The sequence below is a fragment of the Rhinolophus sinicus genome, linkage group LG07 (assembly GCF_036562045.2).
Source record: "Rhinolophus sinicus isolate RSC01 linkage group LG07, ASM3656204v1, whole genome shotgun sequence".
NCBI classification, from domain to species: domain Eukaryota; kingdom Metazoa; phylum Chordata; class Mammalia; order Chiroptera; family Rhinolophidae; genus Rhinolophus; species Rhinolophus sinicus.
This window is the reverse complement of record NC_133757.1, coordinates 13570041-13583057: the sequence shown is the minus strand read 5'-3', so window position 1 is coordinate 13583057 and position 13017 is coordinate 13570041. Positions and strand designations below refer to the sequence as shown.

At 37.7% G+C, this 13017-nt stretch overlaps 1 protein-coding gene across 1 annotated transcript in view; it reads left to right on the top strand.

Annotated features, from left to right (window-relative positions):
- TDRD1 (tudor domain containing 1) overlaps positions 1 to 13017 on the top strand; it is a 37407-nt gene that overhangs the window by 6576 nt on the left and 17814 nt on the right. Inside the window, exons 3-12 of the mRNA XM_074339015.1 lie at positions 3617 to 3761; positions 5221 to 5326; positions 6014 to 6077; positions 7024 to 7128; positions 7357 to 7539; positions 8062 to 8205; positions 8725 to 8896; positions 9975 to 10061; positions 11827 to 11985; positions 12093 to 12200. Of these exons, the coding sequence (XP_074195116.1) occupies positions 3617 to 3761; positions 5221 to 5326; positions 6014 to 6077; positions 7024 to 7128; positions 7357 to 7539; positions 8062 to 8205; positions 8725 to 8896; positions 9975 to 10061; positions 11827 to 11985; positions 12093 to 12200 (1273 nt within the window). The remainder of the gene's footprint in view (positions 1 to 3616; positions 3762 to 5220; positions 5327 to 6013; positions 6078 to 7023; positions 7129 to 7356; positions 7540 to 8061; positions 8206 to 8724; positions 8897 to 9974; positions 10062 to 11826; positions 11986 to 12092; positions 12201 to 13017) is intronic.

Sequence of the window (13017 nt, the reverse complement as noted above, 5' to 3'; positions counted from 1 at the left end):
TAGGAATTTTTTTGTAGATTCCTTGGGATATTTTACGTAGACAATGATATCATCAGCAAATAGGGACAGTTTTATTTATTTCCAATATACATACTTTTTATTTTCTTGTTTCACCTTATGGCAATGGCTAGAACTTCTAGCACTATGTTGAATAAGAGTGGTGAGAGTAGACATTTTGCTTTGTTTCCAGACTTAGGGGGAAAACATCAAGTCTTTTGCTGTCAAGTATAATGTTAGCTGTAGGGTTTTTGTAGATGATCTTTATCAAGTTGATGAATTTTTCTCCATTCCTACTTTTCTGATAGTTTTTATAATGAATAGATACTGAATGTTTAAAATTCTTTTTATTCATCCATTAATATTTTTTCCTTTAGCATGTTGACTTGGTGGATTACATTAATTTTTTGAAAAATATTTAACCAGCTTTGCATCCTCTAGACTAAACCTCGCTTGGTCATGGTATATATTTATTTTGATATGTTGTTCAATTACATGTTATATTGTGATAGGGATTTCTACATCTTTTTTCATGAGATCTTGGTCTATAGTTTTCTCTTTTTTGCTGTCTTTCTATGGTTTGGATAGGAAGGTAATATTAGCTTCCTAGAAGAGAGATTGTATGGAATAGGCGTTAATGCTTCTTTAAATATTTGGTAATATTCTCCATTGAAAAATCTCTAAGCCTGGAGGTTTCCATTTTAGGAGTTTTAAAATTATTTACATTATTTATGTTTAACATTTATTATAGGGCTATTTAAGTTATCTGTTTCATATTATGGTAATTTATGATTTTTGAGGAATTGGTCCATTTTGTCTATGTTGTAATATCTCTCTATGTAGAGTTACTCAACATAACCCATTATTATAATTTCTATGTTTTCAGGGGCTTTAGTAATATATGCCTTGTTTCATTCCTGTTATTGGTAATTTCTATCTTCTCTGTTTTCTTCATTGGCAGTCTTGCTAGAGGTATGTCAATTTTATTGACCTTTTCAAAGAACTAGGTCTTTGTTTCATTGATTTTTCTCCCAAGTTTTTGTTTTTAATTTTATTGATTTCTTTTTATTGTTTCCTTTCTTCTTGTTTTGGGCATGTTTTGTTCTTATATTTTAGGTTCTTGAGGAGGGAATGTACATTACTGATTTGACGCTTTTCTAATGTGTGAATATAGTGCTATAAATTTCCCTGTTGGCAATGCTTTAACTGTGTCCCACAAATTTTGATATATTATCTTTTCTTTTCTTTTTGATTCTGTGTATTTTTTATTTTCCTTGAGAGTTTCTCTTTGACTCGTGAATTTTTAGAAGTGTATTGTTTAGTTTACAAATGTTTGGAGTTTTAAACTTGACAATAGTTGCACTAGATATTAATTTATATGTACAAAACTTACCACAGTCTACTGGTGTCATTATTTTACCAGTTTGGGTAAAGTCTAAACACCTTACTTCCCTTTACATCCATTTAGTCTCCCCCATTTATGTCTTAAATATTTTCTCTGCATAAATTTAGCACCATTTCAGATAATGTTGTGATTTTTGCTTGAACTGTAAAACGTAATTTAGAAAACTCAAAAGAAAAAGGTCTGTTGTACTTACCTATATTTTTGTTTGTTTTTCCTCCCCTTTTGTTCCAACATTCCTTTCTTTATCATTTCCTTTGTGTTTAGAGAACTTCCTTTAACCGTTGTTTGAGGGTAGGTCTGCTGGTGACAAATTGTCTTAGTTTTATTATATTTGGGAATGTCTTGATTTCATTTTTGAAAGATTTTTTTTCCTGAATAAGTTTCTTAATTAACAGTTCTTTTCTTTCAGCACTTGAAAAATGTTGTGCCATTTCCTTCTGCCCTCCATGGCATTTGATGAGAAGTCTATTCTCTTTTGAATGTTTTTCCCCTCTTGGTAAGCTGTCCTTTCCCTCTTTCTGCTTTTAAGCTTTTTTCATTGTTTTTAGCTTCAAGAAATTTAACTAAGGTGTGTCTCTGTGTGGATTTCTTTGAGTTTATTCTCTTTGAGGTTTGCTTAGCTTCTTGAATTTTTTACATTTATATCTTTTGCCAAATTTTGGAAGTTAGGGCCATTATGTATTTGAATACTTCTTTAGTCCTGCCTTCTTTTTCCTCTCCTTCTGGGAAAGAAGACATGAATGTTAGATCTTCTGTTTTGGTCGCATAGGTCCCTGAGGCTCTTCTCATTTATTTTTTACCCCCACTCTGTTTTCTCTCTGTTGTTTAGGCAATTTCTATCGTTCGATCTTCAAGTTCACTGATTGTTTCCTCTGTCTCCTCCATTTTGTTATTGAGCCCACCCCTTGTGTCTTAAATTTTTGTGATTGTACTTTTAAGTTCTGAAAGATTCATTTTGTTCTTCCGTATGTCTTCTGTTTCTTTTCTGAGACTCTTTTCATTTGTTTCAAGCATATTCATTTAAAATCTTTGTCAAATAAACTTAACATGTCTTTTGTCTTGATGTTGACATCTTTTGATTTTTTTTTTCATTCAATTTTGATTTTCCTGGTTTTTAGTATGGCAGGTAATTTTTTATTGAAACTGGGACATTTTGGATATTCCATTATGAACCTGTGTATCTTATTCAAATTTTCTGTTTTATTCAGCTTCCTCTGACACTGTTCCATCAGGGGAAGGGGGGTGCTGCCAGGTAGGAGGAGATGTCCAGGTCCTCCACTCAGCCTCTGAAGACACCCAAGGGGGTGCTCTTCCTTGCTGCTGGGCGGAGGTCGGAGTTCCAGCTTCCCAGTAGGCCTCATCTGATAACCTCTCTGGGAGTGTTGAGTGCCTTATTACTGCTCCCATGTACTCTACTGACACGGATGGGGTGAGGTAGGGAAAGAGTGGGCAGACCAGAGGGAGGATTGGAGGTGGGAGGATTTGGAAACACTCATGACATTTGAATGGTGGTGAAAAAGTCCTGACTGTCTACTAGGTCTCCTCTTACACCACCCCAGTTGTGCAATATCTTTCTAATGTTGCTCCTCTTTACTGCCAGGTGGAAGTCCAGGCTCCCCACATGGTCTCTCGCAGGGATGGAGTGCTGGCTTCCTATTCTGTTGGCCTTCTTTGATACCACCCTGGTGGGAGGGTGGGGTACCTCATTGTAGCCTGGTGAAGTGGAAGTCTAGGCTCCCACTCTACTTTTGCTGGTGGGAGTGGGGCCACTGTTTTTTCGGTGATGTTTGTCTAGAGTAGAGAAGTTATTGATCAAAGTTTTCTGTCTTGCTGGTCTGCCTCTTCCCTGGTCTTCTGGCGAGAGAGAGCAGGCTTTTTGTTGGGGATTTTATTGTCTGCGCCTTTTGGCGTTTCTGGGTTTCTGGGTTTCTGGCTTTTCCAGTACCCTGCCTGGGATATGTGTGGCAAAAAGAGAACTCATATAACTCATCGTCATGTCCTTTTGTGGGTCCCAAGGTTCCTAGCCTGTCTGCTCCCTCTTTCAGAGTTGGTTTATGTTTGTTTTACAGATAAGACCAGGGTTTTTAGTACTTACTGAAAAGGATAGGGGAAAATCCATCTACTGTATCCTCCCAGAAGAGGAAATCCCAAACCTAGTATTTCTTAAAAACATTATTACCGAGTGTTAATACTGCTATTCTCTTTTCTTAATAGAAGCCTATAAATAATATGTCTCCTGCAAAATCAAAAAAAATACACAAGTTGGTTGAGAATTCCTTGTCCATAAGTAATCCAGCGCTCTTCAACTCCTTAGGACCGCCTCTTCGGTCGTCTACTTGCCATTGCTGTGGCCTGTGTGGTAAGCATGTTGCTCTCAGACGTCTGTTAGATTGCTCCTCTACACATTTGAAAAACATGTTTATTAGGGAAAACTTAAAAAATAGTAAATACAAGCAATGGTAATATACACCATATACCCATCGCTCAGCTTCAATAGCTGTCCGCATACTACCATTTGTTCTTCCATACCTTCTCACTTACTGCTCCTTTACTTGATTGTTATAGTTTTTTTTCCAGATAAAACTTCCATGCATTGAAATGCACAAACTCACACCCCTTTCAAGATGTAGAATATTTCCCATCTTCTCAGAAAGTTCCCTCACGTCCCTTCCCAGTCACCATACCCCCTAGAGGTGACCACCGCTGTTTTTTCACCATAAATTAATTCTGCCAGGTACAAAATTTCATATAAATGGAATCGTACAGTGTGGACTCTTTTGTATAAAGTTTTTCTCATTTTGAGTAATATTTTTGAGATTCATCTATGCTGTAGCATGTACATTAATAACAGGGTTTTTTTTTGTTGCTGAGTAATATTCTGTCATATGATTATACCACAGTTTATCTGCTCTTTTGTTGAACATTTTGCTGTGCCCAGCTTTGCACTATTATGAATAGATCTCTCTCTATATTTTTGCAACAAGTCTTTTGAGTGGACATATGTTTTCATTTCTCTTGGGTGTATACCTAGGGCTAGAATTGCTGAGTCAAAAAGGGGAGGTATATGTTTAACTTTATAAAAAATAGCCAACCATTTTCAAAAGTAGTTGTCTCATTTTGCTTTCTGATTGGTAGTGAATTCTGGTTGTTCCACATCTTTGTCAACTTATGGGTTTTCAGTCTTTAATTTTAGCCCTTCTCGTGGGTGTCTGGTCTCTCACTGTGGTTTTAATTTGCATTTTCCTCATAATCAGCGACCTTGAGCAGTTTTTCATGTGCTCACTGACTATTTGGATAGCACCTTTGTTTTTTTCCCCCATTTCTTTTAGAGTAGAGGTATTTGAGGCCAGCCTGCTTTTGTTGTTTCTTTATTTGTTTGTTTCTTTTTAGACAATTAGTTTCTGCCTGGATACTCATAGGATTTTAAAAAATACTTTATTTCAAAAACTTCCTTGGTTTTTCTAGGTGTGATTCTCTTTCTTGGTTCTGTTTTGTATTTAGTGGCCCAGGTAAGCCATGTCAGTCAGCTTGCACAAATCTGTATTCACTGTCACAGGTTTTTTGTTTCCTTTGGTTCCTTTTAGAACATGTTTTGGGCTCTACTTTAGGAAAGTAAGTTGTGTTTCCAATCTGTCCTCCCGCTCATTTTCATCTTCTCCTTCCGCTTTCTCTGCATTTTGAGAGAGCTGTGAAAGTGTAATCTTAACAGCATAATCCTCTTTACATAATCTTGATGTGATTAATAGAATGGTTTGATGTATCTGGTCTTTGAAAATATTTGAAATCAAACCATGGTGATGTTATGGGCTGTCGTCTAGGGTCGCTGCGGTGCTCACAGTGCAAGCAGACGTGTTATTGCTCCGCCGCCTGCCAGAGAAGAGACTGGTCAGCACACAGCAACGTGTGCAAACCTGTGCAGCAAAAGTAAGTGTGAGTTTTTCATTCGTTGGAGAATATTTAAACGTTTTTTTTCCTGATGGTGTAAGGATCGAATCAGGTAAGCAGGCCATAACTATGTGGAAGTTAATTTTTTACTTATGTGTTGAGGTAGAACAAAGTGTACACATCTGAAGTGAATAGCTCTGCCAACTTAGTTTTCGTGAATGTAATTTTATTGGATAGTACATGTTAAGAGTTAGAACCTTAAGTGAGTTTGTTTCTTATAGTGATTACAGCGTTAGAAGGCCTTACGTTTAATTTTAAGCATGTATACCTTACTGATTTTTAATAAGGTAGAACTCTCACAGTGCTTCTTGAATTGTGATTCTGGAATACATAACTCTTACTTGCATGGTATTTGCTAGTTTACAAAACAGTTTCACATATATAACCTCGTTTGATCCTCAGAACTCTGTTCAGGTGATGTAGGGATTATCTTCATTTTACAGATCAGAAGACTGAGGCTTGGAGACTGTGGCTGTCTCCCTGTGCACAGGGCGAACCATTGCATAGGCAGCATTGAATTGTTTAATTTGTTATTACAGTGATTCTGTCTGGAAGAAGCTGTTTTGCTCATTCTGGATTTTGTTGATTGAGAATTTAACATAATTTTGGCCCCTACTCTTCCTTGGCTCTGTACTATAAATATTATAATCAATTGCTTTATTTCAGTTTCCACAAATTTAAAGATAATAAATCACCTTTTGAAACAAAGAACATGGAAGTGAAAAACGAGGTATGACTTATTTCTACACTTCACCTGTGTTTAATAAAGAACAAAAGTTTTCTGCTAAATAAACCTGTGCACCTTAGTGATTAACTGGGGAACTAGTCTGTTGGGGGTCACTGAGAGTTGTTTATGCCCCGCCTTTGTCAGGAAAGGACTCGTGATGCTTGTGTGTCAATGTAAAATCGCTTGGATCACGGAGAGAGTCCTTTCTTTGTAGTCCCTGCGTGCACATGTCCTCTAGCTTGTGTACTGGCTTCTGATGGGGTCCAGTTAGCTAAGCGAAGGAGCTTGTCTGTTAATACCTGTCTTATGTTTAGATAACTATATGTGCTAAACCATTGGTAATCTGAAAAATATCCATTATGTCCAACTCCTTTATAGATAATTTTTAGACTTCTCTGGCTAGTACTTAAAAAAATGGTCTTAGTAGGGTTTCTGGGACTTCGTGCTGTGCAGGGTCAGGGGTAGTCGGCATTGTTCCCAGACAGGACAGCTGTTTCTCCTGTCTTTAGGGACGAGTCCCAAGGTTAGGGGCCAGAAAGGCAGTCTCCTCCCAAGGGCTGCTGTGCTGAAGTGTTACTAAACCGTGAATTCTTAGACGCTGTCAAAAAATATTCACGTGTAGTGTGACTTCCTCAAATAGTTATTCCTCCAAATATGTTACCAAGTGTAAACTTAAAAGACTACCCCCCTCCATATACACACTTTTAAAAACATAAAGTCAGTACTGTCTTCACCATCACGACATGATTCTTGGGTGATCCCAGAGCTGTGTACACTGCCTATGGACAGTGGGGTTTAGGGACTCTTGAAAGTGAATACTATTTCTCTTCTCTGTTGTTCAAGCCTAAGAGTTAGGCTGTTTTAGCCTTGATTCCAGCAAATAATGGCCACAGCATCACTGAAACATTTGCTTGTATGTAAGTCACTTACGTGTTTTTTTCCAAACCAGAATGACTATCCACTTGGAGTTACTGAAGAAATAGCCATTTGTGCTGATAAAATAATGTTTTCTGATTTGAGAAGTCTCCAACTCAGGGAAACCATGGAAATAAAGGTATTTGTTGTTTAATCTCCATAGACAGAGATCCATAGAACTATGGATTTTAATTTCCTTGTTTGCTATTTTGAGTTCATAAGATAGCTACAAAATATACTCTCATGAAATTGATAAAGATTGCAAAAACTGTTTACAATACTTGTTGTATCTTAGTTATAAAGTTTTAAGAAATTCACATTTGCTTGTGTTCCCAGTGAATTAGTACATCTTTTCTATCCTTGAAAGGTTACAGTTACTGAATTCAAACACCCAAGTGACTTTTACGTGCAATTATATTCTTCAGAAGTTTTAGAATATCTGAACCAACTCACTGCAGACTTAAAGGAAACATATGCAAACGTGGTGCTTGAGGAACATTATATTCCTGTTAAGGGGGAAGTCTGTGTTGCCAAGTACACTGTTGACCAGGTAACCTCTATGGAAATGAATTATTGAATAGGATGTTTTAATTTACTTTGGTCATTATCAACTCGACACCAGAGCTTTAATTTAATGATGCATTAGATGGGTTAAAAGTGAGACTGTGGTCGCACTCCTGTTTCTCTTTCTGGGTCAGTATTCCAGGCTCTATTCGCTTGCTTCTCCCTGCATGAGCCCTCTCCAACTCTGCTGATGGGCTCCTCAACTGCTTGCTTCCAGGCCCATTTCTAGTCTTAAGCTTGTGTTTACATAGGTAGCTGAGACATTAGTTTCAGAGTCTACTTGGCTAGAATAGCTTGGCAATAGTTGTGCATATTAAAGTGGCCTAATTAGACAACTTTAGGAATTTCTTTGCAAGATTCTTAGAAAATTATGTTAACTTATTGAGTGCCTTGTAATAGAACAAGAGCCTTTTCTTTGCATGTTCAGTAGATTGGTTGCGAGTTTTTAAAACCTGAGGTTGTGAAATGCTATTTTGAAGCAGAGTACCATTTCTTTTTTCATTTTCAGACCTGGAACAGAGTAATAGTACAGGATGTTGATATGCTGCAGAAGAAGGCACAAGTCTTATATATTGATTATGGAAATGAAGAAATAATTCCAGTAAACAGACTTCACCAACTAAAGAGAAACATTGACTTGTTTCCTCCTTGTGTGGGTCTCTTTAACTTTCTAAATTCCTAATAGTGTCTCAAAGGAGCTGGTTTTAGTGTTTTGCTGGGCACACTAGTTGCTTGTTCTGTTCTGCCATGGTTATTATTAAAAAGTACATGTTGGTGTATCTTTTTCTATGTAGATAAACAGTCATTGGCTTTCTTGGCTAAGTACTGCTTCAGGTTGAGATACTGTACACATTTTTAGGGACCTCTTATTAATCTCTTCAAAAACAACCGTTTCTGTATTTATTACCTTATTTGGAAGTAACCTGAATTTACGTGTGAGGGATAATTATTATGCTTTCATCAGCTTCTCAAGTCCCAAAAGTCAAAGCATTGTGGATAAAGTACCCAGAGAGAAAAATAATTATATAAAATTGTTTATCTGGTTATACTTGAAGATTTTTGGTAAATGTTCTGCATGAAACACATCATCTTTTAAAAATCGTCACATAATTAGAAAAACTCATTTTCAAATACTGATTTTTCAAAAAATAATTTGTGCAAAATCTTTCAGGCCATAAAGTGCTCTGTGGCCGGTGTTGTCCCAGTGGAAGGGAATTGGAGCAATGATTGTATCAAAACTATTAAATCACTGTTAATGGAGCACTACTGCTTTATAAAGATTGTCGACATCTTGAAAGAGGAAGAGGTTACCTTTGCCGTGGATGTTATGCTGCCAAGTTCAGGTGAGATCCGAATCTTTCTTTTTAAATGAAGTGCTTAATAAGTTATTTAGTCTCCACCTGTTACTCAGAGAAGAAGTAGAAACATGAAGTACGGCCAAGTAAGCTCTGCTCTGGGGTCATTTAGACTGTGACTGGAAACGTGGCCCTGCTCTTGGAATTGGCAGTTTGTCAAGGACATGGCCCCCATTTGTAGAATTGGGTGGATTAAAAGGCTAGATCTAGGCTTAGGATGGGGACAACTATATTATCCTTTTCATGTAGCCATAGTAATATCCACTCCTGATTTCTACTCCTTTATTGAGAAATTCAGGAGTTTCTCTAGGAATTCATTCATCCTTAATCATAACTCTTTCTTTGAACAACATTCACAGATCTGTGATTTGTTAGTATTGAGACCATGAGTACTTAAGTAGTATTCAAGTTCTAGAAATGGAAACACTTAGAAATCCTGTTCTTTTATACCTGTTTGTAAAGTGACTTCTTACAGTCTGCTAATAATTGCCTCTCAGTTTCCAAGGTTTACTCTTCTATTTTTAGAGTCCCCGTGTCGCTGTGTCTGTCAATGATTTGGTAGAAAATGCAGTTAATCCTGTTGCAAAATTAAGTATAAAATCTGTATTTGTTTCATTGCTGTTATGTTTCATGTTATGACTTCAGCTTTGGGATTATTTCAGAGGACTTGAAGTTCACATCAGTGCCGGCTAACCCTTGTTTCAGCCACACTTCATGTCTGAGAAAAAGAAGTCTTGAGTCTTGAATTCATTTTTCCTCATAAACGGTGGTCTTTCTAAGCATGCCAGTGAGGTGGTACTAAATCTTTCATGTTAATCAAAATTTTGAAGTGAAATCTTTTCATTACATTTTCTTTCAAGTGATGGTGGGAATTTTGCCTCAATTTATAAAGCTGAGCATTACTAAACCATATTTTGCACATAGAAACTGAACTGTAAGAAATATACCAGTGGATTAATAGCTGTAATCTCTAAATCATGTGAGTATGACTCATTTGTTTTGTATTTATGCTTTTAATACTTATTATAATATCTCAGTGTAGATCTATTTTCTTAATCACTTTTAGGAAAACTCTTAGACCATGTGCTTGTAGAAATGGGATATGGCTTGATACCTAAGGGACAAGGTTCTAAGAAGCCAAGTGCAGACCACTGTGAGTATACAGCTTAATATTGAGCAGTACAGTGACTCCAGTTACTGAAGAGTATCTTCTGAACCAAATGAAAAAAGTGCAACTGTCACACTCAGATGAATGGAAATGCTAATAACCATTCTCTCAGCTTTACAGAAGGAAGATGCTGCTTTTCTGTTTAGTAATTTATTTTTTCTAATCTCAGTCTCCCCTGTCTTTTTCTTCCCTGTCTTCCAGATTAATACTTGACATGATAATTATCAGAGATTACGAAGTACTAAATATCATGACACTTTGTGTGGAGGGATTTTAAGATAACATTTCCTTAGTTTAATTTGTTTTTCTTCCTTGTTTGGGTATCCCAGCAATAATAAACAGGGCTGTAACATTCTGTTCTAGTAGGATGGTGTTTCTTAAATTTTAACTTTTTACTTAATTGATGTATACTTTTCATTTAGTCTAAAGGGAACCAAGAAGTTTTGCTATCGGCATTTTATTTTCTCATTGCCTAGTCTTATGTCTTGTTTCTTATAAGTCAGCTTTCTCCTTTACTTTCTCTTTTACCAGTTACAACCATGTGCCCCACTTAACAATGGGATTACGTTCTGAGAAATGTGTTGTTAGGTGATTTTGTCACTGCAAACATCATAGAGTGCACTTACACACACCTAGGTAGTCTAGCCTGCTAGTGTAATTGGATGTGCTATGCGGGCAACTCAGCATCACTGCAAACACGTGAATAATGCTGGGCGGCATCACTAAGCAATAGGAATTTCTCGGCTTCATTGTAATCTTAAGGGACCACCGTCGTATGTGGGATCTGTCGTTGACTGAAGGGTCATTTTGTGTGCTTCACTGTCCTGTAGATGGAGACATACATCATTGTCTCTGCTCATCTATCCAGAGGTGATTGCCAGATTAATGATGCCATGATTGAGCGCATCTTGTCACATAAGTAAACTTGATTCGTCCTTAAATCTACCTTCTCCTTCACCAACCATCTCTTGCTCTAATTGGTTGCCAAGTCTTTATTGATTAGTCTTCCCAAATATCCTTTGTATACGTGTTTTTTGTTTTTCTTTCCCTAATACCATTTTTTTTTAGTTCAAGAATCTTTGTCTTTCATAGATAATTGCAACAACCTTTTAATTTTATCTTTTTGTCTCCTGTCTATATTCTTATGCTGCTGTCCATATGATATCCCTAGAATACAAATCATGGTGTGACAGCATGCTGAAAAGCTTTCAGTAGTTTTTGCCATCTAGAGGAGAAAAACCAAACTCTTCCTGGTCTAAACACAACCGGAAGTGTTGGTGGTATCTTAGGGAGATTGTGGAGTGAGGAAAAATAGTGAGGGGCCTACAACATCCATGAGAAGCTGTGATGGGAGAGGTGGGAAGAGAATGGGGAAGATGTTGCCAGAGCAACAGAAGGGTAAATGCCTCTAGGAGGGAGCCATCAGTAACAGCAGATGCTGCACAGGTGTCCAGTGGAAGGAACAGAAACCCACTGAGCAATACCTACCTCACCAGGCTCTGGGAGGTTGAAGGGCAGACACAGAAAAGAGATTATGTAACGGCGTGATGGAGGAAGTGCAGGGTGTATGGGCACCCAACCCGGGCTGGGAGGGAAGCCTTTTCAACATGGCACCACACTGAGCAGGAAATCATCAAGTTGCTGGGGAGAACATCATGTGTTAAGGCCTAGAGGCACGAAAGAGCATGGTTAGGACTGAAAAATAGGATTAATGAAATCAAAATGACTTCTTTTTCTGTTTTCTAATAAGGTGATTCTGAAGATGTTGGAAAAATGACAGTTGAAATTGTAGACAGAAGTGACTTAATTCCAAAAGTGTTAACTTTGAACGTAGGTGATGAGTTTTGTGGTGTTGTTTCCCACATTCAGACTCCGGAAGACTTCTTTTGTCAAAAACTACAAAATGGATGTAAGTAAATTTTCTCGATTTGTGCTTTTAAGAGACTCAGCATGCAAAAATGAAGATACTGTGTAGATTTATATTTCTTTTGTTTAAAATGTGGTATGTGTCTACAGGTAAGCTTGCTGAACTTCAGGCATCCCTTAGCAAGTACTGTGGTCACCTGTCTCCACGCTCGGATTTTTATCCAACCATTGGTGACATCTGCTGTGCTCAGTTCTCAGGTAAGGAAAGAGTATTGTTGAATTTTTTACTTTTATAATTAAGTAAAAACATAAAACAGAACCTTCAATTTACACTGAGTGGCTGCATTTGAAACTTGAGTATTGAAGTGCACCAATTATGTTTTTAAATATGTCCAGTTAAACTGTGTTGAAGTGTGTAAGGGAGGGGGCCTGTGAGTGCAGGGGGTTGGTATAGGAGGTTTTTATTGTTTTACCAGTCCTGTAGTTTTTGCAGATAATTCTGTTCACATCAGAATGCAAATGTGGAACCTCCCAGGGTCATGTCTTCACCAGTTTTCTTTGGAATAGCAAGAGGGCCTGGATGCACAGAGCTGTCACGGCACAGCCTCGGTAGCTGCACAGGTCTGGCCTTGGTTAACTGGGCTCTGATACTCTGCAGCAGGGAGGGCCAGTGGCCTCACAGAAGGGGAGGTACCTGTAGGCCTCCAGTAAAACGATTGCTTGGTTTGTGGAGTCTGGTGGACTCAGACCGCCAGGTATTGTAAAATCAGCCCTGCTTGATGTCTTAGCCGGGGTCCCCGTATTGAACACGATCTTGTGGACTCGCTTGACCAGGACGTGTGCTTTATCCTAATGGGCTAACTGTCTACTGGAGAGAAAAGGCATGGAAATAAAGAATGACAGCAGATGGCATGCGTAGTCTAGTAAGGTAAAAATAAAGGTGACGTTTTAGGAGTTGTAAAGCTTCTGTTAAGCAAAAGCAGCAAAACCGAATAAGCATTCGTTGATCAATAAAGCCTGATACTCAAGTAGAATGTGCAAATGACCGTTTCTAAAGTTGGGAGGAAAAGCTCTT